Source organism: Amphiura filiformis, unplaced genomic scaffold (assembly GCF_039555335.1).
Source record: "Amphiura filiformis unplaced genomic scaffold, Afil_fr2py scaffold_151, whole genome shotgun sequence".
Lineage (NCBI taxonomy): Eukaryota > Metazoa > Echinodermata > Ophiuroidea > Amphilepidida > Amphiuridae > Amphiura > Amphiura filiformis.
In genome coordinates, this window is record NW_027305615.1 from 52,454 (window position 1) to 77,013 (window position 24,560).

The window sequence follows — 24,560 nt, forward strand, 5'->3', positions numbered from 1 at the left end:
TGTTATTTGTGGCAGAAAGGGGCATTTTGAAGGTTTTCGTCTCAGACCGGAAGTGACCCCTTAATGACCTTTGACCCCAAATGAAAAAAATACCACATGTACAATAGGTAAACACAATTCACGTGTGAATATACCATCAACCTCCAATGTTTTTCTTAGCAAATAAAAATTTTTGAAGGTTTTTCGTTTTATACCGGAAGTGACCCCTTAATGACCTTTGACCCCAAATTTGTGAGGACCCCATAGACACTGGGTAATAACAATGCATGTGTGCAAGTGGCGTCACTGTCATACGTAATTTGTGGGAGAAGAAGCATTTAAAGGAATTTCGTTTTATACCGGAAGTATCCCCTTAATGAACTTTGACCCTAAATAAAAAAATACCACATATGCACAGAGTAACTACAATTTATTTGTAAACATACGGTTACTGTCCTATGTTTTTCTTAGCAAATAAAAATTTTTGAAGGTTTTTCGTTTTATACCGGAAGTGACCCCTTAATGACCTTTGACCCCAAATCTGTGAGGACCCCATAGACACTGGATAATAACAATGCATGTGTGCAAGTGGTGTCACTCTCCTACGTAATCTGTGAGAGAAGAAGCATTTTGAGTTGAAATCACGTTTTTGACCCCTATGACCCCTGCTTGACCTTTGACCCCACGAGTTTCATATGACATGTAGGGGCATGGTCAATGATGGTTGTGACCAAGTTAGGTCAAAATCGGTACAAGCATGTAAGTGCTAGAGCAAATGTAGTGGTCGGCAGAAAGAAGAAGAAAGAAAGAAGAAAGAAAGAAGAAAGAACCTGTAAGAAAAAAGACACAGCCGTGACTAACGTCACGGCTGTGTAAGAACTAGAGTCAACAGACGCTGAATACAAGCCGCAATTTGACCCCTATAACTTGACCCTGGGTTACGGATGGGGTCAACTGCTCTTTTGCATTGTGCTTAGGATGTCATAAGAAATATTCCTGGTGAATTTCAGCTTAATCGGAACTTAAACATGGATTTTGATTTTTTTAAATTTTTGATTGACCTTTTGACCCCTTAATGACCTTTGACCTCAATGAAAAAAAAACCTTATGTACACCGACAAAATGCATTGTTCCAATTTTAATTTAAAAATTCTAACATGTTCAGTTCTTGAGATAAAAATTCTTGAAGTTATTCAGCTAAAAACAGGAAGTGACCCCTTAATGACCTTTGACCCCCAAAATAAAAATACCATGCATACATCAGGGAACACTAATTCATGTATGTTGGTTATATTATTCTGGTCTGTTTACATTTTGAAATAAAAATGTTTTGAACATTTTTGATAATTTTGGTTTTTGACCGGAAGTAACCCCTTAATGACCTTTGACCCCGAAACTGTAGGCATCCTAAAGACCCTGGCTAATAGCAATGCATGTGTGTTAATGTCGACTCTCTGCTATGTAATTTGTACAGACAGTGATTTTTTGAATATTCTTTACAAATTTTTCAGATTTTGACCGGAAATGACCCCTTAATGACCTTTGACCTCAATTCTTTTTAGGAAGTTTTAAGCACTGCCACATGTTGATTCATATGCATGAGTCACATGATCATTGCATGTAATTTGTGGAAGGAGTAGCATTTTTGTGAAATCAACATTTTTGACCATAAGGTCAAGGTCAAAGGTCACAGTCAGGTCAAAGTCAAATGTAAGGTTTGGCCTAGTCCAGTGGTCATTTGGCTCAAGTATGGTTGAAATCTGTCGAAGCATAAGAGAGCTAGGGCGAAACGTGGCAAGTCACGCAAAATGTCACGAGTTGCCAGAAGAAAGAAAGAAGAACGAGATCTGATTGCGTTCGCCTGCGACCGCGAGCATGCACAGCCAGCAGTGACAAATGAATCTGTGAGAACCGGAAGTGATCCCTTAATTACCTTTGACCGCCCACAAAATATTACATAGTGCTTAGGATGTCATATTTCTGGTGAATTTCAGCTTAATCGGAACTTATACATGGATTTTGATTTTTTTTTAAATTTTGATTGACCTTTTGACCACCTTAATGACCTTTGACCTCAATGGAAAAAAAACCTTATGTACACCGACAAAATGTATTGTTCCAATTTTAATTTAAAAATTCTACTTTGTTTAATTGTCGAGATAAAAATTCTCAAAGTTATTTAGCTAAAAACAGGAAGTGACCCCTTAATGACCTTTGACCCCCAAAATAAAAATACCATGCATACATCAGGTAACACTGATTCATGTATGATGATTATATTACTCTGGTCTGTTTACATTTTGAGATAAAAAAATTTAAACTTTTTTGATAATTTTGGTTTTTGACCGGAAGTAACCCCTTAATGAACTTTGACCCCAAAACTGTAGGCATCCTAAAGACCCTAGCTAGTAGCAATGCATGTGTGCTAATGGCGACTCTCTGCTATATAATTAGTAAAGACGGTGATTTTTAAAATATTTTTTACAAATTTGTCAGACTTTTACCGGAAGTGACCCCTTAATGACCTTTGATCCCAATTCTGTGAGGAACTTTTAGACACTGGCTATAGGTGATGCATGTGTGTAAGTGACGTCACGGTGCTATGTAATATGTGGGAGGAGTAGCATTTTAGTGAAAATCCAAGTTTTGGCCATTGACCGGAAGTGGATGACATTTGACCGGAAGTTGATCATGTGACATCTGTGGCACCACCAACTGGTTCAACTGACCACGTGTGGTCAACATGCCTGAAAGCATGTGGCTACGATGGCCGATTATGATAATGTTGACAGAAGAAGAAGAAGAAGAAGAAAGAAGAACGCGGTAAAAAGAATGCACAGCGCCGATGGCGGCTGTGCAAGAAGAATTGAGACAGAGACAGAACAAGCCGACATCCGTCGTCGGCTTGTAAGAACGCGGTAAAAAGAATGCACAGCGCTGATAGCGGCTGTGCAAGAAGAAAGAAATAACCTGTAAGAAAAAAGACACAGCCGTGACGTTAGTAAGAAACCGCCGAGAAACAGAAGTCCAGCCGCCGCTCGGCTGGACTAAAGAAACTAGATATATTGCATCCCTGTAAGGCTGCGAAGTCCAGCCGTGACCTTGAAGTGACATCTGATGACCTTGAAAAGATTAAAAAACACAATTACATTTTCGTGAAAGTTGTAGGCATTAAGTTTAATAACAATCTAGCTAATAAAATAATTTGACCTTTGTTGACCTTGAAATGACCTTCATTTTGTTTTAAATCATATCAATATTATATATTCTAATTTAAAGTTAATTTGGACGAATTTTGGAATTTTACCCCTTTTGACCTTTGGTTGACCTCTGGTGACCTTGAAATGACCTCCATCATATTTTGAATCATATCGTGATCACATATACTAATTTTCATTCGAATTGGACAAATTTTAGAATTTTACCCCTTTTGACCCCAAAACAGACCCCTCCTCATGTTCAAGCCAAATCTGATTATAACCCTATATGCACCCAATGTTATAGTCATTTTGGCATTATCCTGATGATCAGAGCACTTAATATGCAGCAAATAGTGAATTTTAAGGTAATTTTCAGTAATCTAGCCTATTTGACCCCTTCATGACCTTGAAATGCAATTCTGTGTTTACCCCATATACACCAGCTAATGTCAATAAATATGTGTCAATCGTATCTCTGTACCATGTAATCTGTAGGAAAAGAAGCATTTTGAAGTTATTTGGTTATTGCCGGAAATACCCCTTTAATGACCTTTTGACCCCAAATCTGTGTTACCCCATAGACCCCAACTATAGCCGATGCCAATGACCAAATCTCAGTACTCTACCATGTCATGTCAAATGTAAAGGCTGGGGTAGTGGAGCTTTTGCACAAGTTTGATATAAAATTGGATCGGTTGAGCCCATATTTATTGGACGAGCTATGAGTTTTAAAATATTGGACGAGACGTAGTCGAGTCGAATATTTTACAACTCAGAGCGAGACCAATAAATGTTAGCGTAAAGCATCCATTTTATCATTATTATGTTTTGGATCCAATATTATCACAAATTGGATCCATCAAAACATAATAATGGTTACAATCGGTCAAATAATTAGGGAGCTAGAGCCAATTATGTCAAATGTTGACAGAAAGAAAGAAGAAGAAGAAGAAGAAGAAGAAGAAGAAGAAGAAGAAGAAGAAGAAACCGCTGAGAAACAGGAGTCCAGCCGCCGCTCGGATGGACTAAGAAGTACCTGTAAGAAAAAAGACACAGCCGTCACTAACGTCAGGGCTGTGTAAAGAAAGAAAGAAAGAAGAACATGTAAGAAAAAAGACACAGCCGTGACTAACTTCACGGCTGTGTAATAAGCAAGGTAATCCGGTAAGACCTATTATATAGTTGATTACACAGACTCTCTCGGTTATGAAACATCTAAAGCGTAAGCCGAATTACTCAATCCACTCATCGGAAACACTGAGCACCATGTCAAAAATTCCAAAGACTTGGTAGATGAACTCGCTGGTGTTTGGATGAAATTTTTAACTCTCACGGTGTAGTGTCGCTTTTTACAAATACACCATTCAAAGAAGCCCTAGGCATAATTAAGCAAAGATTGATTGAGGACAAAGACTTATAAAAGCGCTTAAAACTTAAAGTCGACGACATAATCAAGCTCCTTGAATTCAGATTAACCACCACCTATTTTGAATTCAGGGGTCCCATTTACAGGCAACGCTTTGGGGCCGCGATGGGTAGCCCAGTAAGCCCCATAATAGCTAATTTCTTCATGGAATTCATTGTGCAGCAGGCCATCACGACAGCCCCCTTAGAGTTTAAGCCACGGTACTAGCGGCGTTATGTCGACGACGTGCTAGAAATTATAAAAGAGGGACAAGTGAAAAACTTAACCGACCATTTGAACACGATCGACAAAACTGATGGCATAAAGTTCACAGAAGAAGAAAAAAATGGTCAAATCCCATATCTAGATAGCCTCATAGTCAGAAAACCATTTAGCCAAAATAGCCCATTTTATTGTGCATCACATACGAAAATTGTATTTGATTCGGCGGACTGGTTGCGAAAAAATTACCGATTACATAATGCACGCATCAATGCCGTTCATTCCAAATTTGATCTATAGGCGCTTTTTTCATACTCGCTCACCGCACACCGTCAACATCCCTATATCTTCGTGTTAAAAATTGCCGTGATAGTACGATGAATCCTCACGTTTTTCAACAACTACGCATGGTGATTTTATTCGAGATAGGCCGTGCAACTCAGGCTAAGCATACAATTTGAGATTTTGAGCGCCTGCCACACTGTTTCTATTCTATGTTTTACGATTTTCGCATGATCAATATATGGCTGGCCGTAACCGCCACAACGTGGAGCTGCTACGCGTAGCTTACTTTTCGCTTCGCGGAGCTAAATTGACCAATCATGTTAGATCTTTTCATTACGCGGAGCCAGTGGATGCATCCTCGTTCCAGAGAGAGAAAACTCTTGCCAAATTAATGTTTACTATGGGGATTTTAAATGAATCGATTGTAAATAAACCACGACCAGTTGTACAGGATCAATACCATTGTTTGATTAGTGTATAGTCAATGTTACCTTGCATGCATGTGTCATGTGTGTGGCGTGTTTGTTTGTTTGTTTGTTTGTCTACTGTGTCAGGCCAGGATCACTGACACCCACGGTACTGATACTCTCATACTATCACGGTGATCATATTGTTGAATGTTGTTGACTTAAAAATAATCATGATGCAGTCATGTCTACAGTAGAACTCACCACGACCTTTGAAGGACTTAAACCCTATTAAAAGCTATTAAACCAAGATAACACTCAATGAAAACGGCTCAACTATGTTACATCAGATCTTCTCTGGTTAAATACACACTGCACTTGTGTCTGTTTTACCTGTGCAATGAGCTGGTATTATAGTTTCAGTTGGGTGAACGATTATAAAGCGAACGCAAGGTAACAATACTGTGGGCTAGTTTACGAAATGAGACAATAGTCTGCTTATTGTTAACCAGCGTTCTTGAAAATGAGAAGCTTAATGACTTAACACGGTTTAGAAATAATTTCTTCATATTTTTTGGTTCTAAATTTCCAATATTTCCAAACACCTAAATTAGCTAAAAATTTAGGACATATTACAAAACTATATTTTCTAGAATTTCAGAGAATACTTTAAATATTGGCCGGTTATTTTTTACACAGTAGTGGCGTCAACTAGGCAATGGCCTATACTTCTAACATACACTATTTGTAGAGGTCAGTAACTACAGTATGTATGGCCTACTACTAGTATATAAAGTAAATCCGAACTGGTTTGCAGTTTGCTGAAGGTCGAATTCCGCAGGGACACCGCGCAAGTTATACAAATTAGCTCCCGGCGATACACTGCAGCTCGCAGAACTGTGTGCATAGTTTACCACCACTCTGCCTAGCTATATAGTTATGTACAATACTGTATGAGTTTCTTATGAGTGCATGTCCATCTTAATAATAAGTCAGTTCGTACTTTTCATAAACTACTTTTTGAATCATAACTTTCGTGACCGAGGATATCTTGCAACTACGTGACGCTCGTCTGGCAAATTCTTAATGAATAAATTCGCTTCACGTAATGAGTAAGTCGTACTTAATTAGTCAGTTTTACCTCCGAGTAATGAAAAACTCTAACATGATCATGATTGGTCAATTTGGCTCCACGGAGCAAAAAGTCAGCTACGCGTAGCAGCTCCACGTTGTGGCGGTTGCGGCCTACTATATCAGTATCCCATATGATATTTCTATTGCAAGAAAATTTTATTTGTTGTCAGGTTTTATCTTAAATACACTAACTGGAAATTAAATACACTAATTAGTGAGGACCGGTATTTTGCTGTGGATATGTTTAACTGCAATTTGCGGGTAAAAAATTTGAAATCCTGAGTAAAAATTTTGATCATATTCAACTCTTTGAGAAAAAATTTATATAAAAGAATGCATGTAAAATCCAGCTGCAATACAATGTACATTATTGACACACTATCACTCTCTTTATCTACGGCAATAATATAATATCGATTTCAATCGAATTGAATACGATGCTCAGTTTTGAGTTTGTAGTTGACTACTAAGCGACCTAAGCGATCGATTGCTAGCCAATCAGATAGAACTCCTTTTCTTGCGTTCGGTGAAATAAGAGTCGCCCGTCGCTCACCAACGGAGTATTAAATTTATATTTATCGAATAGGAAGTCGACACTGTGCACCGCTTCATTATCTATTTTATAATCCAACGGTGTTATGTTATTCATGCTTTCACTGAAGATGAATAACAGTTTGTCCGAGAAAACTTTGAGTTTTGCAATTGGAAGGTTTCTAACTTTAATTCTTTAGGTTTTGCAAATATGTTATATTCCAACTTTCCAAAGAACATTTGAGCCAAGAATGACAATGATCAAGTGCTTACAGCTTTACGTATGATTTTTGATACCATGCAACATTAATGTTAAAGTTTTAACAGTTTAAACTTTGCATTACAATTTCTTGGAAATATTACAAAAACATTAATGTATGTGAGAATTTTTTTAACAGCTGGAACTCTTTATTGTTTTTGCAACATTTATATCAATATTAATGAAAATCATCTTACATGCAAGCTTGCATTTTCAATATCGTGCAGGTTTTCAAATATGAACAAAACCTGATTAAATGTTTTGCAAGAAACAGATTGTTTAAAAAGATCGAAAAGGATTTCACAGAACAAAATATGAAGCCCATATTGACACTATAGTGCGTATTGTGTTGAATGAGCTTTCTTTCAAACTTGGAATGAAGTGAATTGACGCATGCGAACATGCGAAATCGCTAATTTCTTCGCAATTAGTCTACAGATTCCAGTAAAATTTGCGTATAAGATGCAGAAACAGATGTGCTGCACGCTGATGTTTAAATTTTTGGATTTTGATGACGTCACGTCTGCGGTCCATTTCTGAAGTATGCAAAAGAGATTAAGGAACACCGGAAACCACTCAAACTTGTTTGTCGGGAAAGTGGATCAGATGACCATATCAGTCATACCTGATGAAGTCCTCCGATGTGTACGACGAAACATTGGAGTGAGTAAAATATTCACTATGTTTTCACAAACTAAAATCCAAAATGTTTATTTACTTAACAAACCTGATGAATCTATGCAATAAAGAATTAAAGCTGGGAAGCTTCCAATTGCAAAAACCATCTCCAGTGAATGCATAAAATAACATAACACCGTCGGAACATAAAATAGATAATGGGGATTAATAATGAGATGCACAAACTTTAAGAAGGGGTGAGAGAGTAAGAAAAGCGCCTCTTTATCAAACTTGGAGTGAACTGCATTGATGCGGGCATTATGCAATTGTTAATTTCTTCACAACCAGTGAACCGAATCAAATAAAATTAGCATATACGATAAAATAAACTAAGTGCTACATTTTAATTTTGCGAGCGAGAAACCATGAGATTCTTCGAGATCCTCATGTCACAACTACCGTGCTCACGACTGATGGTATATTTTTTTTGCAGTTAAAGCAGCTGTGTATTCCAGACGTTCTGTGTACTTTGCGTAGCGCGCAATTTGTTAACGCGCAGATACCCTATGATTTACGCGACGCTTCCCTGCATGCGGCGCGCAAGGCTATGGAGGCACGGATCTCCCAAGAATCTCGTGGTCGATAGCTCCGTTTTAGTTGATATATGTGTGCTTTTTTCAAGTTCTTTCGTCAGATTTAAATATCAAGCTAGTTATGAATGGATTTCGGTCAAATTTATGTGAAGGAGAACAACGAGAGTTGTCGCCATATAGATTGGAATATTCCATGCCTGTGCTCTCTAAACGTACTTAAATTCGGTTGACGCCGGTACAAAGTTCAGACCTGTCGACATCGCCCATCTTACGCGCGAAGTTTCTTTTGTTTACGCTTGCGCTATTTGAATTATTTTTGACTTCGCTCAGGCAAACCCTACACAGCGTCGGCCCCCACAGGCAACATGCCACATTCTCATGTGAGCTTCGAAAGGGCAAAATGTGACCACTTTAACATTCAACTGTAAATCTATATTCATTTTCTCTGTGAAATGGCGAATTACATGATTTAGGTACACGATAACTCAATAAATTAGACTTATCGTAAGAAGCAAGATCGACTCAAGAAACAGTTTTCTTAGTTTTTGTACAGATAGGCGTTTGTGAATTTTAAAGGTTCGAAAAATATTAGATTCTATATAATTAAAATATTATAATGGTGAACATTACATGGACAGCTTTAATTAACCACGTGCGCAAAATACGAACAAGTGAACAAGGGAATTTTGCACTTGATTGTAGTTAACACACAGTGTATGTAAATGATTGTGCATATGAGATATGGCAAGCTTAGAAATAACGTCCCTCCAGGACAAAAGTAACGTTTTGTATTGATTACTAAAACGCAATTATAAACATATGAAGCAGCGTGTCTTCCATGAATAATTCAGTTATTAACTAGGGGCACATTGTGGGAATTCACTATCTTGGGTGTAGAGTTATTATCAGATCTTCATTAAGTTAGTATTTTGCGGGCCCTAGCAGCTAGCTCGGGGACGATTGCTATTCCTTAACCCTCTCGAACAGTTATTTCCTTGAATATTTAGGGTCAACATACCAGTTGTAGCATGTACGGTTGTCGACTCCGTCGTGCTCCCGCCAAGGCCACTGTCGGTCGCAGTTGATGATGCATCTGTTGTTGGACTCTCAGATGTGACATCTGTTAAAATAAAGGAACGGACGGGAGTGAGTATGGGTATAGTTGGTCATTGTGCCCCCATGCGCGTATTTGGGGGTGGGGTGGGGGAGCAAGCCCCAGGGGTAAAAGCAGGGGACAGCAAAAAGAAGGGGCGGCGGAAGATGAGGGGCGGCAAGCAGAATTATTAATGAAAAAAGGGCGGAACAGAAGGGGCGGCAAGAAGAATGCGGAAAATTATTAAAAACTGATGAAACTATACCTTTGGTCGCCGACATGGCCACAGCTCGAGTTGGTGGTGTTAATTGGGGGTGTAACACCTCTAATTGTGTAATAAAAATATGTTGAGAACATTTGGATGCTTCTACACCCCCCCCCCCCCCACACACACACACACACATACAAACCTTTTAGATTCTGGAGGGCCGTCCTGGCTGAAGGACTTAATTAGTTCAACATTATCGCTGCAAGGTGCGGCAAAATTTAGACTCCTTCACAGCCGGTTTCTGTCGTGTATGTTTGCGAGTGATCCACAAGCAGACTGGGTTGACAGGGACTACTGGACAAAATACCTGTTTTTGACTATAACAATGTAAATCCCCTATACTGATAACACAATTAATTGGCAATCTGAAAATAAGCACTTATTTTTTAAACAGATGATACTCTGTGATAACTTATGGATGGAAACTTAGGATATTGCTGTTAATGGAATAATTGATATATTAAACATACATTTTGTTTTGTCAGCAATGAAAACACGTTCACAAATAAGGTTTTTAGGAACCATTTGACATTAAATATTTTGAACAATTGCTCTATGAAAAATGATATAAATGAACCCCTGCTGATCCAGGCTACTTATAAGCTGTCAACAAGTAACCACTAATTCTACTATTATAATGAGCAATTATCTGACCAAACAGGAACCAAGTTGGGTATAAGGTGCCCAGGCACCTGCACTGTTAACTAGGGTTGGGTTAGTTACCATCAATAATTGAAGTTGGGAATGACACTAGTGGGGGGGGTAAATACCAGTAATTGGGGTAGATAGTGGCTTTGGTTTTATACATTTTGGTAGAGCAACTGTATCAACACATTCAGAAAATAAAGATTGGATTGAGCCAGGAGCCTGAGGTGGACTAAGTATATTGTTGGATTGTCAGAATGTTCAAAGTCATGTCATAAACCGTAATCATAATTAACCATTAAAACCATCAAGGTCGTATCAATGTTACTGATAAAAGATATTTGGATTGTCATGGCTGGTTATGATCACCGGCAGCAAACAATCTTAAAGTCGTCTGAATATAGATTGTTGGATCTAGTATAAATTAAGTATAAATTAAGTACTAGTATAAATTAAGTATAAATTAAATGTAGACCTATTTAACACACATTTTTCAATGTAAAATTACGAAACATGAATTTCATCCATGGTGTTGTCTTTTTAAAGACATTTCTTGTTGGGACTTAGCTGAAGCGTATCTGGCGAGTAACTGCTTCTTTAGTATCTTCATTAATGGAGCAATAAATCACAATCAGCACCTTTAATATCACGTTTTTAACCAAGCGGTCAATTGTTATTTAATTTCAAGAATAGGCAGTGTTATGTCACTAAATACCCCGGTACAAACAAAATACCATATCAGTGTATTTAGCGTGCTTTGTAGTAGTACTAGTAGGTCTATAGGTTTATGATTATGATATCTATTTTGTCACACCATGACAGAAGGGGTAACACGCCGGGGGTGGGAGACTCAGCAGTGTAGTTTTTGTACAAATCCTTTCGGGTCAAAGTAGTTTACGTATCAGGATCAGTTGTAGGAGGGGGATAGAAAAAAAATTGGTGGGTATGTGTTATTGTGATAATTGCTCATTTCAATTGTAAGCCTACACCATTTTAGCTCAAAATTAAGGTGATATTTTTTGTTTTCTATGCCAAAAATCATTTATTTTGCCCAAATAAGGGTAAAATTGTGTGTTTACAGGGCCATTTTCAATTTTACACTGGGGGTAAGGGGGTGAAATTTTTAGGGGGTTGGTTTTAGGGTGTTAACATTTTCTTTGTGAGGTTGGTTTTAGGGGTTGGAATTTTTTTGGGGGGGGTAGCAAATCACCCCCGCAAAGACCACCTTGGTGCTCAGTTCAAATGACCGTATGTCATAGATAATAAGCCGCAAAATATGGGTCTCATTTTGGGGCTTGTATAATAATGGCTCCCCAATTTTAGTTTTGAAGGTTTGTATTTTTCTAAAACATCACAAAAAGCGCAAGTTTTTTAAAACTAGCATATGGATCTGGCGTTATCAGAAGAGATTATCATGAGGAAAGAAATTATTTCTGTGATTGTATCCAACCGTGTGAAGGGAATATTTATTTGGCACAAAACTTGCAATATTATTATTCCTAATTCCTGAAGCTTGGGGAGATCCTGAAATAAGATAATTTATATGTAGGCCTATATTTGTAGAAGATATCTTGAGTTTTGAAAACATGTTTCCCCAGATATGAAAATATTTGCATAGATTCGAATTATTACTCAGTGTAGTATATATAGAGTACAATTGGGGACCGTTCACAAACACTTGTTAGGGGGCCTGATGCAAAAAGAGGCCCTTAAATATTTTGACCCTCGGGGGGGGGGGGCTGAAAAAATGACAACAAATTTTCCTGGGAAAATTGAGTTTATATGCTTTTCTATGGGGTTGACCCATAATTTTAATGTCCTGAAATTTTTGAGATCTCAAATGGGGCCCCGAAAATTTTTCGCAATGAAATTGTTTGCATCAGGCCTCCCTAAGAAGTGTTTGTGAACGGTCCCTTGTCATAAATTTGTAAGGCATAAAATAAACGCATAAAGTAATGGGACTTTGACTCTATTGTGAAATTTAAAGGGTAGGCCTACTATAATTATGCTATCTACTGAAGATACAAATGGAATCCAACATGCATTCGCTAATCACTATACGGTATTATGTGACACGTCACAGGGAATGAATAATGATTGATTGATTGATTGATTGATTGATTGAAGAGCGGTTATACTAATTATCGATGATCACCCCTCCATAGGCCTACACGAAAGGTTTGCGGTGCCGCATACGAGACGCCCACACGCAAAATACACTCTAATGCAAAATATCTTATTATTTACTTTCAAAATCTCATCAGTATCAATGATTTTCTCCTCTATCTATGAATTAATTTGCTTACTCGCCAACTTACTCCTCCAACGATGACGAGTACGCTGCCGAATAAATAACAATAGCTGCGACGTACTTTACTAGTTTAGTAACTTACGCACATTTGGAAGTCACGAAATTCTGAGATACTCGCCAACTTACTCCGCAAAAGATGAAGAGTAAGTTGCCGAGTACATAACAATAGAACTTACTAGTCTATAAACTTATGCCGATTTGGAAGTCTGACCGCTGAGTGCACCAAATCCGCGTAACTTACTAGTTTAATAGCTTACTTCTTTAGTAGAGAGATTGCGAAATTTACGTGAAACGTGACACGGGAACGCGAACGGCAAGCTACATTAGTCGAAAATCGGTTATTATGCCCTCTAGAGGGTGAAATCTATTGTGAATTGGTAAATCGTGGAATTACCGTAAGGCGATTGCGTTGCGGTTGGTAGCAAAAAATGACGTTCCAAAATGACAAAAAAAACGGATTATAAAATGCAGAAAAATGTTATGTTTATCATGTTATGAAACGAATCAAAGTATCCTAATAGAACAAGTAGAGTCCGACATGTAATAAAATCCATTTTGGGGGTTAAAATTTGATCTCGTATAGACAAGAAGAAGTGAACAAAAATTTTGATTTTTTTCGACGCGAATTCGAACGGGCAGATTGCCTATTCATTTGTGTGTGGAAAATGCCGTCCAAAAATCAGCTTGCGAAGAGGCGTTTTAGGCAAGATTGTGTCGTGTTACGGCATAAATGCGGTATAATTGTCTGTTTGTGACGGAGAACAGAAGTTCGTGCAACGCTATTTTTCGCCTTGCTTTTTCGTTGTGCATTAAACAGCTGTCAAAGTGTTTTGCTTATGGATACTATTCAACAAACTCCAAAATGTTTTTAAAACATGATAATGCATGTGTTTTTGGTTTTAGTTAAAATGTTTTGATAACATATCGATGTATGTTTATATAAAAATCATGAAAACTCGTGTTATACTGAAAAAATAATACAACAACATTTTAAGCCAAAATTCGAAATGCTATAGTAAAATATCATTTGGCAAACATATTTAAGTGTCTATTGTGTTAGAACGTTTATCAGCAAGTTTAGAAAAAGGGTTTTTTGAATGTTATTAAAACTTTTAATGCCCTTGACCCTTACATAACCTTTAACCCGACATTTAACGTTTTCTGTAATATATTTGTGTTTGCTGGGTAGTAATCGAACTAGGCATATTAGATTATCTATTTTCATTTTGCTTTAGAAAGTAAACAGGGTATTATTTATATGATAATGGAGTTTGTTTCTTGTTATTCGAATAATATACACCAAGACTTCCTAGGCATCCAACACCAAACTCTGTTTAGATTATTTAGACAAATAGCCCCGTGAGAACATAGGCCTATACTCATTTTCCAATAGCCCGCAAAACTCAAATATCGCTAATCTGGACTGAATGCTTAGAGCATTATAGATACAGCCAGTCGTATTTGCATATCAATACCGAGGAAAGTAGTTCGATGAAAGAAGATAATCTTCTCTGGTTCGATGCACCCAAGGTGAATCAATGGGTGCTTCCTATTACCACAGAGCATACCTTGAGAGGACACTTGGCTCATTTGCATGGCAGTCGGACTCGCCATTGTATTTGTTCATTTGTGTATGGAGAGCAATGGCGATCCTTCATTGTATTTGTTCATTTGTGTATGGAGAGCCATTCTTGGAGCCCATGGGACTCAGGCTAGGTCCTCAGGTAGAGTCAGACGCTGTATGTACTAGAAACGCCTATTCTTAATTCCGCGTTTATTCAGTGTTAGCCTAAATTTGTGATCGGCGGCCCCGCGTAATGGAAAAACCTGAATTTGTTACATAAAAAGAAATGAAAATTAAAAAAAGTCGGGTTCCACCTGAGTACATATTAAATGGGTGTAGAAATTGTTCTCAAAATATTAATTAATTTAGACAAACATACGGGATATAATGAAATTTTGACATGACGCCATGATGACATGATTTTATTAGTCGTTTTATATATCACCTATATCGTGTGTCATAATTCTAATATTTGTAATTTTATATAAGAACTAATATTTTGCATCATAAATGCGCAGTCCATAATGTACAAACGAATACTAATCTTCAACATGTTCAATATATTCAACAACTACGCATGGTGATTTTGTTCGAGATAGGCTGTGCGACTCAGGCTACGCATACAATTTGAGATTTTGAGAGCCTGCCACACTGTTTCTATTCTATGTTTTACGATTTTCGCATGATCAATATATGGCTGGCCGTAACCGCCACAACGTGGAGCTGCTACGCGTAGCTTACTTTTCGCTTCGCGGAGCTAAATTGACCAATCATGTTAGATCTTTTCATTACGCGGAGCCAGTGGATGCATCCTCGTTCCAGAGAGAGAAAAATTAATGTTTAGTATGGGGATTTTAAATGAATCGATTGTAAATAAACCACGACCAGTTGTACAGGATCAATATCATTGTTTGATTAGTGTATAGTCAATGTTACCTTGCATGCATGTGTCATGTGTGTGGCGTGTTTGTTTGCTTGTTTGTCTACTGTGTCAGGCCAGGATCACTGACACCCACGGCACTGATACGCTCATACTATCACGGTGGTCATATTGTTGAATGTTGTTGACTTAAAAATAATCATGATGCAGTCATGTCTACAGTAGAACTCACCACGACCTTTGAAGGACTTAAACCCTATTAAAAGCTATTAAACCAAGATAACACTCAATGAAAACAGCTCAACTATGTTACATCAGATCTTCTCTGGTTAAATACACACTGCACTTGTGTCTGTTTTACCTGTTCAATGAGCAAAGAGCTGGTATTATAGTTTCAGTTGGGTGAACGATTATAAAGCGAACGCAAGGTAACAATTACTATGGGCTTTTGTTTACGAAATGAGACAATAGTCTGCGTATTGTTAACCAGCGTTCTTGAAAATGAGAAGCTTAATGACGTAACACGGTTTAGAAATAATTTCTTCATATTTTTTGGTACAAAAGTACCAATATTTCCAAACACCTAAATTAGCTAAAAATTTAGGACATGTTACAAAACTATATTTTCTAGAATTTCAGAGAATACTTTAAATATTGGCCGGTTATTTTTTACACAGTGACATTTCGTCGACCGGTCCTTAAAGATCTTTAGCAAAATTACCCTCGATTAGAGAAAAGCGAGGGTAATTAATTTTGTTTCACTGGTTTCATTTTCTGATATTGGATTTCATAATTTGATCTTATATACCTCGACACCTGCTGATGTTTGACCTTTTGCATGTCAAAACATTCCTGGTGCTCTGGAGGTCAGCTGGGCAGGGGAGTGAGTTTCAGGGCTGGAATTGCCAGAGGGCATATAGCATGGTGACCCAAGTGAAGTCCAGCTGGTTAGGATGACAGATTGACCACTGTGTTTTTAAGACTAACTTTCATGCTCATGGCAACTGGCTGTCAAAACTGAAAACATTTGACGAAAGCATGGATTCGCAAGTTTTAAGGATATGTACATGAAATGACGTCAACTAGGCAATGGCCTATACTTCTAACATACACTATTTGTAGAGGTCACGCGTCAATGACGAGCGCACTGAGTATTGTGTATAGGAAAACGGAGAGTAACTACAGTATGTATGGCCTACTACTAGTATATAAAGTAAATCCGAACTGGTTTGCAGTTTGCTGAAGGTCGAATTCCGCAGGCCACACCGCACAAGTTATACAAATTAGCTCCCGGCGATACACTGCAGATCGCAAAACTGTGTGCATGGTTTACCACCACTCTGCCTAGCTATATAGTTATGTACAATACTGTATGAGTCCCGGTATGAGTTTCTTATGAGTGCATGTCCATCTTAATAATAAGTCGGTTCGTACTTTTCATAAACTACTTTTTGAATCATAACTTTCGTGACCGAGGATATCTTGCAACTACGTGACGCTCGTCTGGCAAATTCTTAATGAATAAATTCGCTTCACGTAATGAGTAAGTCGTACTTGATTGGTCAGTTTTACCTCCGAGTAATGAAAAACTCTAACATGATCATGATTGGTCAATTTGGCTCCACGGAGCAAAAAGTCAGCTACGCGTAGCAGCTCCACGTTGTGGCGGTTGCGGCCTACCATATCAGTATCCTATATGATATTTCTATTGCAAGAACATTTTATTTGTTGTCAGATAAATCACAGGTTTTATCTTAATTACACTAACTGGAAATTAAATGCACTAATTAGTGAGGACCGGTATTTTGCTGTGGATATGTTTAACTGCAATTTTGCGGTAAACTTTTGAAATCCTGGGTAAAAATTTTGATCATTTCAACTCTTTGAGAACATATTTATATAAAGGAATGCATGTAGAATCAAGGTGCAATACAATGTACATTATTGACACACTATCACTCTCTTTATCTACGTCAATAATAGAATATCGATTTCAATCGAATTGAATACATTGCTCAGTTTTGAGTTTGTAGTTGACTACTAAGCGACATAAGCGGTCGATTGCTAGCCAATCAGATAGAACTCCTTTTCTTGCGTTCGGTGAAATACCACTCGCCCGTCGCTCACCAACGGAGTATTAAATTTATATTTATCGTATAGGACGTCGACACTGTGGATCAGTGACCAATTTAATGGCGGAACCCCTTTATTCGAAACAATCCCTCATTTCAAATATTTAGTTTTGGTTTCTCTTTTGTTTAGAAACCAAAAATCAAGGGATTAAAAAGTAGAGCTGATCTGGTTTGCAATCATAACACTATTATGCTGGAAGGACACAGTATAGGGTATATAACCAGAAGTATACAATAGCCTATTGTGCTAACATAATTATTATCATGATTGATATCGGAAATCTATCCCGCGGACGACAGTTGATGCTCTCTGTCGAAGGTAGATGGCATATTACACTCACGAGTTCTAGGCCTAGAAATCATATACATGCGCGTATATTGAAGGATGGGGCGGGGTGGGGGATTTGTTTGTTTGTATGAAACATAAACGATGCATGGAGATGATTTGATTATGAATTAGTTTATTATCCCCGGAAGCACAACCCATACCTCTTTAAGAGGGGGCTCCCTCCTATATAACCACCTCTTCCCTAAATTACCCCTTTCCCCTCCTCCTCCCCTACATTCGATATCTTCATCTCGAGCTCTCCTCCCCTTCTCTTTCACTTCCAATGCTCTCTCTCATCTGTTTCTCTCTCTCCCGGCCCATATCCCCTTGCCGTCCCCCACCACACACACACACACACACACACACACCCCACACAATCTCTTTTCCCCTCTATCTTCTACTTTTTGCAGTAAAAATTGCTTCAGTAAAAGTCATTAGGTTATTAGAGGTCATATAATGGCCTCCCATCGATTCTGGTACATGGGATTAAGGACATGAATCGATTTTGTTTATAGCACCTATACAATTACAATAGTGACCCTTTTGTAATGTCGAATGCAAATATTTCGATGGTCTATATTTTTTCACAGGTGAATTAGCCTAGACTTATTCGGTTTTGTAAACCACGTCTTTCAATGTAGATTACCATGCTCGATTTCTCTCCTCGTGAATATTGCACTGCGAAATTTAAACATTTCTTTTGTATACTTAGAGTAGGTAACTTCAAATCAAATAATTTTACGATCCACACCACTTATAAGAAACTGAAACCAAAACCGAAACTGACTGACACAAATGTTCGGTTTTAAACAAAAGGTAGAAACAATGAGTTCGATATCTTATGATTCAAGTGGTTAGGCAGGACAATAGGAAATCACGTGACCAAAACCAAAACCAAAACTAAAACTATATATTTGAAATGAGGCACTGGTACCACTTTTATGAATAGCCTGTCGCAACTTCTAATCGGCATCAAACGAACAAAAGATTATATAATCTATTGCGACTTTATTTCTATTTAAAAGCTCTTTGCTGGCCTTGTCCTATTGTACTTGTTCATTTGTGTATGGAGAGCTCACTGACCTGTATAGAGGTCAATGGGAGAGCTTCTTTACGGGGCACTTCTCCATCGGTTTCAGGGCGTAGTTCATTGAACTCAACGGGCTTTGAAGTGCTTTTATGTTATTGCAAAACGGATCGTGACGAAAGCTAATAAATAATTCATACCAGGGTTTAATTGATCCTGGGATGCGGACATTTCATTATTCGCAAACCACCGGGATTCGATATAGGTTTGTGTTGTAAATAATCATGTGAATAAGAGTGTCATCCCCCTGCTATTACCTTTAGATTATTTGTCTCAGCATAGCGCCATCATGATTGCAATTGCGTTTACACGTAGTCTTGGTTCAGACTTTATGCGGCTATCACGAACATACTAGGAACGACGAGCGTTAGGACCGACACAAACTGGCTGTGTAGGAGGCTAGTTTAGATGTGAACGGGAATATGAGGTTCTACCGCAAAATGCAGAAATCCGTAACCCGTATGGCGTTTGCAGTGAACGCCTCTCCGCAATCTCTCTAGTAACTACTCCGCAACTGCCGCGTATCTTACTAAACTAGTATTTTTGGGACTTGCGCTGAAGCGTATCTGGCGAGTAACTGGTCCTGTGTCACAACCTGGGGTACCTTTGTGTTACATAGTAAAAAAATTAAATGGTTCAAACATTTTACCCACACAGCTCATTTGAAGTGGTTCATCCTCCTGAGCATTTTGACACCTTTCTTATGAAAATCGGATAAAAAATGAGAGAGTGCGGGCAAAAACAATCACAAAGTACGGAGGATGTTACCCCACCTCTTTTTTTTTTTCTCGACATTTACAATCAATCTGAGCAAGTATTGGTCTTTTAAATGAACTTCTGTATTTATTTACTTGGTTTAGATGTCTGAGAGTCCATTTAGACATTTTTTTACTAGATTCAAATTTTTAATGGGGGTTTTAAATCAAATTTACGATATGAATCCCTCCCCCTAATCCTCCTCCCCTAATCCTCAGCCACCCTTGGCACATTTCATGCCAAACGTCATAAGAAAATCATTTAAAAATATTTTAAAACAGGATAAAAACATGAGTAATTTAGAATAAATTAGCCTCAATTTAAGACCTAATTGAATCTTCTAAGTGAAGGAATACTCAAGAGACAGTGTTTTGAAATTCAAGCTGCACATCAAAATGTAACAAAACCACCTTTTTGGGTACCCCAGTATATGACACAAGATCAACTACTTCTTTAGTATCTTCGTTAATGGAACAGTGAATCCCAATCAGCACCTTTAATATCACGTTTTTAACCACGCGGTCAATTGTTATTCAATTTCAACAATAGGCAGTGTTAAGTCACTAAATACCCCGGTACAAACAAAATACCATATCAGTGTATTTATTGTTGTTTGTAGTAGTAGGCCTATATAGGTTTATGATTATCTATTTTGTCACACCATAACAGAAGGGGTAAAACGCCGGGGTGGGGGACTCAGCAGTGTAGTTTTTGTAAAAATCGTTTCGGGGTCATAGTAGTTTACGTGTTCAGTCGCGTATCAGGGTCAGTTGTAGGAAAGGGAAAGATTAAAAAAAATGGTGGGTGTGTGTTATTGTGATAATTGCTAGTTTCAGTTGTAGGCCTGCACCATTTTAGCCCAAAAATAAGGCGATATTTTTTGTTTTCTATGGCAAAGTTCATTTATTTTGCTCAAACATGTCAAATAAGGGTAAAATTGTGTGTTTTACACTGGGGGTCATCATCATCATCAGTCGGCTGCGGACAAGCTTTCTCCAACTATTGCGATCTTGAGCAAGCGAAACAATTTTGTTGGGCTGCAACATCCCTTCAGTATCTCCCAGGAGGTGCTGGACATACTGTAAGTACAGTGTGCGCGGCCGTCCCGGTTTCCTCTTCCCATGTGGTGGAATATAAAGGGCATATTCTTTCACAGGCCCGTCGTCTTCAAGACGCAGTATATGGCCGAGAAATTTGAGTTGATGAATCTTGACTCTGACAACCAGTGGAGTGGTGTTGGTCAGATTGTAGATGGTTTCATTTGGAATCCGATCCACACGCTTGATGTTTAACATGACGCTGTAGCAAGATGTTGCAAAGGCATTGATTTTGTTTTCCATGTCCTTGGTGATCACCCATGACTCACACCCGTACAGAAAGATTGGCAGGGATGGGCTTCTCCAAAGGCGTTCCAGTTTCCAGAAAGCTGCCCAGGCTAGTGCTTTCTTCTTTTTAGGTCTCCAGCACTAGAGCCCATCTTGCCTGGAACCCAAGTACTTAAAGTCTGTGACATGGTTGATGGTACTACCATAGACTTCAAGTGCTGGTTTGGCGTTACAGTTTGCAGTCATATATTCTGTGATCTGCACATCAAAATGTAACAAAACCACCTTTTTGGGTACCCCAGTATATGACACAAGATCAACTACTTCTTTAGTATCTTCGTTAATGGAGCAGTGAATCCCAATCAGCACCTTTAATATCACGTTTTTAACCACGCGGTCAATTGTTATTCAATTTCAACAATAGGCAGTGTTATGTCACTAAATACCCCGGTACAAACAAAATACCATATCAGTGTATTTAGTGTTGTTTGTAGTAGTAGGCCTATATAGGTTTATGATTATCTATTTTGTCACACCATAACAGAAGGGGTAAAACGCCGGGGTGGGGGACTCAGCAGTGTAGTTTTTGTAAAAATCGTTTCGGGGTCATAGTAGTTTACGTGTTCAGTCGCGTATCAGGGTCAGTTGTAGGAAGGGGAAAGATTTAAAAAAGTGGTGGGTGTGTGTTATTGTGATAATTGCTAGTTTCAATTGTAGGCCTGCACCATTTTAGCCCAAAATTAAGGCGATATTTTTTGTTTTCTATGGCAAAGTTCATTTATTTTGCTCAAACATGTCAAATAAGGGTAAAATTGTGTGTTTTACACTGGGGGTCATCATTATCATCAGTCGGCTGCGGACAAGCTTTCTCCAACTATTGCGATCTTGAGCAAGCGAAACAATTTTGTTGGGCTGCAACATCCCTTCAGTATCTCCCAGGACATACTGTAAGTACAGTGTGCGCGGCCGTCCCGGTTTCCTCTTCCCATGTGGTGGAATATAAAGGGCATATTCTTTCACAGGCCCGTCGTCTTCAAGACGCAGTATATGGCCGAGAAATTTGAGTTGATGAATCTTGACTCTGGCAACCAGTGGAGTGGTGTTGGTCAGATTGTAGATGGTTTCATTTGGAATCCGATCCACACGCTTGATGTTTAACATGACGCTGTAGCAAGATGTTGCAAAGGCATTGATTTTGTTTTCCATGTCCTTGGTGATTACCCATGACTCACACCCGTACAGAAAGATTGGCAGGGATGGGCTTCTCCAAAGGCGTTCCACTTTCCAGAAAGCTGCCCAGGCTAGTGCTTTCTTCTTTTTAGGTCTCCAGCACTAGAGCCCATCTTGCCTGGAACCCAAGTACTTAAAGTCTGTGACATGGTTGATGGTACTACCATAGACTTCAAGTGCTGGTTTGGCGTTACAGTTTGCAGTCATATATTCTGTTTTAGGTGCGCTGATGACAAGGCCTAGAACTGCTGCTGCAGTTGCAGTCCTATAGTAAGCTGCGACTGGGCCCGGGCTGTGGAAGATTCCAACAGGGCAATAGTACCATCAGCAAAATCCAGGTTATTCAGCATCCTAGCAGGATACCTGCTTGACCGACGTGGGTAGGTAACAATTCCAGCGTCAATTTCAGAAGTTGATTTCTTCAGAAGGTAATCTACCAGGATAATGAACAGGAATGGTGCTAACACATCACCCTGAAGCACCCCAGTTGTTACTTGGAAAGGCTCTGAGATACTTCCATCTACCATAACGGCACTATTGGAGTCCCTGTAGAGCACCTGGATGGTATTTACCACAACCTTTGGTATTCCATAATGCCGCAGCACTGAAAACATGACGGACCTGTTGATGGAGTCGAAGGCTTTTTGAAGTCCACAAAAGTGACTGTCAAGGGACTTGATCTAAAGCCAGCCTGGTTGCTTCTCAGTAGAGGATCAATGTGAGGTCGGACCCTGTTCAAAAGGATCTTGTTGTAAACTTTTGCGGCAATGGACATAAGCGAAATACCACGGTAGTTTGTCATGAGAGGGAGGTCGCCTTTCTTTGGTAGAGGAATGATGACATTTGTGACCCATTGACGTGGCGGTGTCAGCGTTGAGAATACTTCCATGCAGAATTTGAGAATCATAGCAATCATGCTATCCCCTCCTCCCTGAAGTGCTTCAGCAGTTATAACACAGTCCAATGCTGCTGCCTTGTTGGTCCTCATTGCTGCTATTGCTTTGAATACTTCTTTACGAGTTTGGGGCTCAGTGATGATATATAGGAAGATCTTCAACAGCTGGTGCAGGAAGTTCTGAAGCTGCTGTGCCACTATCGTTGTTAAGGAGTGAGCTTAAATATTCCTTCCATTCCTCAAGCAGTTCATGGTCACTGGTTGGGGCTGTGCCATCCCTCTTTTTGACTTTCACCCCTTTCCTTGAGTTCTTCCCAGAAAGCGAGTGTATGATTTTCCAGGTGGTGGTGTAATTCCCATCTCGGCGGCCAGCTTCAGGTCTTCCATCTGCTTATTGAGGGTAGCAAGCTCGTCAGCTTTATACGAGTTGTTAAGGCTGGTGTTCAAGTTCCTCCATCTTTCTCTAGCTGGGGTCAGGTGGTGAAATTGTAGGTGGTTGGTTTTAGGGTGTTAACATTTTCTTTGTGAGGTTGGTTTTAGGTGTTGGGGGGGGGGGTAGCAACCCCCCCCCCGCAAAGACCACCTTGGTGCTCAGTTCAAATTACCGTATGTCATAGATAATAAGCCGCAAAATATGGGTCTAATTTTGGGGCTTCTTGTATAATAATAGCTCCCCAATTTTAGTATAAACATGATAACAATTTTTCTAAAACATCATTTTTAAAATGATATTTGGTAAGGCGAAGCGTCCAAACAAACCCCTTTTGTAAAAGGGAAACACCTTTTCGAATCCCTTTGGAGAAATCCTTTATATTTTTCGAGGAATCCTCAAAATTTGTGTTTGTTGATATGGGTATGGGTAGTGGCTGGAAGGCCCCGAATCCCCTAGCTTGACATCGAGTTCATGTTTATACGACATAATAGCCAGTTGAGATGGTCAGATACCTCAATTAGAGCTATGACGCAAAATTGTTTTCAATTTGGGCAAAATATCTGACAATCGTGGGCCTACTCTATTCAAATATTAACCAGATGGTGTGCCCCAGGGGTAGGATGAGGGAGGGTATATAGCGTTTTGTGATAGTGTGTAATTTTGCAGCCCTGCAACCAGGCGAATCGGGAATGGAATAAACAACAGGATAGAGGGGCATATAATTCCTCTAGGGTCAGGAAATATACTTAAAATACATCCCATCCAGTGCCAGTCGGATTGGGATATAGCATATGGATCTGCCGTTATCAGGTTAAAATATGAGATTATCATGAGGAAAAGAATTTATTTCTGTGATTGTATCCAGCCGTGTGAAGGGAATATTTATTTGGCACAAAACTTGCAATTATTCATAATTCTTGAAGCTTGGGGAGATCCTGAAATAAGGTAATTTATATGTAGGCCTATATTAGAGATAGGGG

General features: G+C 38.9%; 1 protein-coding gene across 1 annotated transcript in view; it reads right to left on the minus strand.

Moving 5' to 3' along the window:
• LOC140145149 (uncharacterized) overlaps nt 1–24,560 on the minus strand; it is a gene marked incomplete at its 3' end in the record, with an annotated part of 79,988 nt that overhangs the window by 34,094 nt on the left and 21,334 nt on the right. Inside the window, exon 3 of the mRNA XM_072166926.1 lies at nt 9,652–9,753. Coding sequence (XP_072023027.1) covers nt 9,652–9,753 — 102 coding nt within the window. The remainder of the gene's footprint in view (nt 1–9,651; nt 9,754–24,560) is intronic.